General features: G+C 58.5%; 1 protein-coding gene across 1 annotated transcript; it reads left to right on the top strand.

Moving 5' to 3' along the window:
* The first annotated feature begins 2,910 nt into the window (after positions 1 to 2,910).
* Positions 2,911 to 4,110, top strand: LOC124706406 (protein LATERAL ROOT PRIMORDIUM 1-like). Its single transcript, XM_047238070.1, has 2 exons — positions 2,911 to 3,679; positions 3,770 to 4,110. Exons 1-2 carry the CDS (start codon positions 3,106 to 3,108, stop codon positions 4,108 to 4,110), a joined length of 915 nt encoding a protein of 304 aa, XP_047094026.1. The 5' UTR covers positions 2,911 to 3,105.
* Positions 4,111 to 4,649: the final 539 nt, after the last annotated feature.

Genomic DNA, 4,649 nt, shown 5'->3' on the forward strand with positions numbered 1-4,649 from the left:
CATTGAGATTTGTTAACGCAGTTCGGCGAACTGCCTACTCTGCGGGCATTACTATGGATGCTCCTCGATACCGCTGCACCGACCGCCTTGTCGCCGACACAAACCGCTAGCTTCCCTTGCACGCCTTCTGCTATCAAGTCGTTATAGGTTACAACATGTGATGCCATTACATTATATGGGATACCCATGCTACTATAGTTCGACTCAATACTACCGTAAACTATTCACACCTATTACACCTCAGAATCCAAACGTAATCTAACTCGCACACAATATATACAAACTCAACATGACCGATGTCGTCCTGCCCATTCGGTTCGTTCTAGCCATTTTGGGAGGCTCCCGGAGTAGCCAAGTGAAGGACGCGCTAACCACTGGCGAAGGGCCCGGAAGGACGAGCGCACTGTCCGACCCAACGCTTCTTTGATCAAATTTGGTAAATGGATAGGTCGATCCGCGCAAATCGATCCGTTTAGTTTGCACTTTACGCTGCATGTCCGTTAGTCTGAGCAAACTGGTTCGGACCCGGTGAAGATGCCCTCAGCTGCGCTACCATCTCCAACTCTCCCTTAGGGCATCTCCAGCGGCGCGACGCAAACGGTCGCTCAGCGACCGTTTTCGTCCGCCGTGACCGGAAATGCGTCTGGGACCTGCTCCTGTGGGGCGACGCAAAGTGACTGGGCTGTCCGCGGAGACGCAAACCTGGCCCAAATATGCGCCAGGTTTGCGTCTCCGCGGATGCTCGGCGGTCGCCCGGAGTGTCCGCCGCAAAAGACGTAGGACCCGCTCGTTAGTGGCAGGAGGCCGATATTATTCCCGCCACTAGCCATTCCCCGCGCGAAATTGCAAACTAGACCGGCGCGAGCAGTCCAGAAGGGATGGACGTCCTCGCCACCGCAGCCACCGCCATCGATGCGGAGCAAATCCTCGCACCCGCCGCCGCCCCACACTCCCCCGTAGCCAGGACCATAGCCACAATGGAGGCTGCAGCTCCGGCGGAAGCAAAGCGGGCTGCCACCGGCGGCGGCCGGGAGGCAAAGCCGAAGGCGGCAAAGAAGGTGCTCTCCCCGGAGGAGAAAATCATCGAGGCCGCGAAGCGTCGCGGCCGGCGCAAGAACCATAAGATCAAGACTGCCGCGACCGCCAACCAGCACGCCTGACAGATGCAGATCAAAGTCGGCGTCACGCAAGTAGCCCTCCATCCGAGCTTAGCGGAGGGCTACATGCTCGTCAAGAAAGAGGGGATGGCCGGCGTCGCGCCTCCGGCCTCGTCGGTGAGCTCGGTAAGTTCCCAGCTGCGCCCTGGAACTCCCGCTCCCTTGCAGGGCCACGCGGCGTCGCGGTTCGCCTCCGGCCTGCCGCCGGTCAAGTTGACCGGGGCGGCGGTTCCCGACCTCAATCGGACGCCTAGAAGCGGTGACTCCTGCCCGGGCGCGACACAGAAGACGCGCCAGGTGGCGGAGGAGAGCATGCCGCAGCCCCGCATCCTGTTCGACGAAATGTCGCCGCCTGCCCCGACGATGGACGACCCGGTACGTGAGCTCTGTCAATGTGTGCGAGTGCCGTGTATCATGCGTCTAATGTCCGGTCATTCGTAGGACTATTGGAAGGGCCGCCATGATTCAGACATCGAGGAAATTATCTTCGGCGGCGGCTTCATCCGCGATGATCGGGCCGGGACGCAAGATGACTGGGCAGCAACGCAAGATGCGGATGACATCAAAACCGCACGGCTGTTCGCCACCCAGCAGACGCAGCCAACAACCGTGTCCGTCGACGACTTCGACGACGCGCCAACACAACCTGACATTGCTACGAAGAAGAAGGGGGAGAGCCGCATGACACAAGGCTTCGTCGACGACGAGGATAAGTGTTTGTGTGAAGCGTGGAGAAGATAATGGCCGACAACCATGCTGCCATGGCTGCTAGGGACGAGAAGAGGCGTCTGGAAAAAGAGGCCGCAACTGCCATCTACCAGAACATCGCCAAGGAGGTCCTCGATGTCCGAAGGCTGGACGCCGAGGCCAAATTGCGTGCAGAAGACACAAGGATCATGCTTGCCGACTTGAGCGGCGTCGACGACGACATCAGGGTATGGTTCATGAAGAGGCACGCCGAAATCCACGCGCGAGACGCTTGATCGCTGGCGCCATGCACCCAACACCTTGACCTCTTTTTGGACTTTTTTTTATTGCTGTGCAGGCCTTGTTGTGCCCCTTTTGGACTCCACTTTGCGCCGCACCAGCTGCAAAGTGTGATGAACTTGTTTCAGCCCTCAATTTGCGGCTGTAATTCCGTGCAAAGTTGACGCTAGTTCATATTTTTTGAATTCTGGCCTGCGCCGAAAATACGTCGCCCCGCTGGAACCAACCCCAGACGCAAACGGACGCACGACTATTTCCGCGTCCGCCAGGCGACGCAAATGAACGTCCACGGACAATTTGGACGCCGAAATGAGTCGCGCCGCTGGAGATGCCCTTGCTTCAAAAAAAAAAAACTCTAACTCTCCCCTTTCCTCTATGTCTTTGCCGAGAGGAAAGTAAAGGGCTGGTAGTAAAGAGCACAGGCAGCTCCGTACTCCTGTGTTGGCACAAGAAGAGAGAGGGAGGAGGCTAGCTCAGCTAGGTCTAGACCCTAGTCTAGAGGCTAGGGTAGCTAGAGTTGTTTCTTTTGTGTTTTCATATTCTTGGATGCTCGGCGAGAAGGGAGATTCTTCTTTAAAAAGCGGAGGCGGAGAAAGGAGGGGTTGCCGTCCCTAGACTCGCAGCTCAGCTAGCCGCTACCTTGCCTGCTCTGAGTGAGTGTGAGCATCTGCTGTGTGTTCTTGCGCTTTCCTTGCTAGCTTTGGGGCTAGGTAGGTGCAGCACTGCAGCAGCTAGCTAGGGGGAAGCTACCTCGCAGGGAGCAAGCGTGGCGTCCTCCGGGCGGCGCCTCCCATCGGTCTCCGCCGCCTACGCGGACTGGATCGCGGCAGCCGGCGGCGACGACCTCTCGCTCGGCTTCAATGCCGCCGCCGCGTCCGCTGCCGGGCTCTGGGGAGCGCCCGCGTCGCGCCAGTCCACCGCCGCCCTCAACTACGGCATAGCGGCTGCCGGTGATGTCGGCATGGTCCTCGTCGCCCCCACTGCCTTCCACCATCACCACCACCACCAGCACCAAAGGGCTGCGGCTGCTGCGGCGGATGCCGGCGGCGGCGGTGACCACCCCGGGTTCGCGCTCCTGTCCGCGGGGCAGTGCGCGGCGCTCGATGACCAGGCCAAGGCCGGCAGCGCCATCCAGTTCTGGCAGGCGCACTCGCAGCCCACCACGCCGCCGCCGGTGGGGGCCGGAGCCAGCAAGAAGCCCGCGCCCGCGATCGACTACGGCGGGGGCGGCTCTTCCGGCTCAGGCGGCTCCACCACGTGCACCGACTGCGGCAACCAGGCGAAGAAGGACTGCCCGCACCAGCGGTGCCGCACCTGCTGCAAGAGCCGCGGCTACGACTGCACCACCCACGTCCGGAGCACCTGGATCCCTGCCGCTCGCCGCCGCGAGAAGCAGCAGCACCCCGGCGGCGATGGCAACGTGTCCCCTCCCGCCGCACCTGGCGTGGCGGCCTCCAAGAAGCCGCGGCTCCTCTCCTCACAGACCACCACAGCCACCCCGTCCACCTCCAACGGCACCTCCTCCAGCCAACAAGGTGATCGATCGACCCAGCACACATATCTCAGCATGCATAATTCAACAAAAATGGGCGCGCATTAATCTTTTCGATTCGTTCCGTGTGCAGACGCGCCGTTCAGGGACAGCCTGCCCCGGCAGCTGCGCGCGCCGGCGGTGTTCCGGTGCGTGCGGGTCACGTCCGTGGAGGACGGCGAGGACGAGTTCGCGTACCAGGCGGCGGTGTGCATCAACGGCCACCTCTTCAAGGGCTTCCTCTACGACCAGGGCGCCGACGAAGGCCGCGCCGGCAACGACGACCACGCCAGCGGCCACGCGCACGCGGCCGCCGTGCGCAGCATCTCCGACCTCCACCTCGGCAGCGCCTCCGCGGTGCCGCCCGACATGTACAACACCGTCAGCGGCCCGCTAATTCTCGGCGGGCTGGGCTATGGTAACACCATCAACTGAAAAATTATCACTACTAGCTCTAGTAGTAGCCTGGTGCAATAATTGGCAGCCAACTCCTTTCTTTCATCTCATCACTAGTAGTGGTACTACTGCACTGTCTTCCATTTTGCTGCTGCCGCTGCTCTTGTCATGTTTCGCCTGTGTCACAGGTAGCTTCCAAGTCTTTGTTATTACAAGTTGGAAACAAAATGGAAAGAAAATCAGCTCTCAGTGTTTTTCGTGTTAACTTGCTGCACAACATATGAGTACCTGGGGTCCTTTTTCATGTCGTTGATCCTATTTTCCAGATGACACATAAAATGATTGATGAGTTGATAGTAAGAACCGACAGGTCTAAATATTTAGATTCATATAATTGCAGAAAAAAGTATGGTAACACCTCATGCAACGAGAACTGAGTGTTTCTATGTCATTAAAAGATACTCACGCTCCTTTTCTATTGATTGATGTTGATGTGTTTCGTAACCTTATGTTTGCATACATTTTTGGGACAGAGATTTGGTGCACATGAATATTACTAAGTTCTAAAAAAATTCAAT

Source organism: Lolium rigidum, chromosome 4, assembly GCF_022539505.1.
Source record: "Lolium rigidum isolate FL_2022 chromosome 4, APGP_CSIRO_Lrig_0.1, whole genome shotgun sequence".
In the NCBI taxonomy this organism is placed as follows: domain Eukaryota; kingdom Viridiplantae; phylum Streptophyta; class Magnoliopsida; order Poales; family Poaceae; genus Lolium; species Lolium rigidum.

What these genes read in the sequence shown, in the direction of transcription:
- LOC124706406 (XM_047238070.1), top strand. Translation starts at nt 3,106, where the DNA reads ATGGTCCTCGTCGCCCCCACTGCCTTCCACCATCACCACCACCACCAG. An exon ending in CACCTCCTCCAGCCAACAAG is followed by an intron (nt 3,680 to 3,769) that starts GTGATCGATCGA and finishes TTCCGTGTGCAG; the next exon opens with ACGCGCCGTTCAGGGACAGC.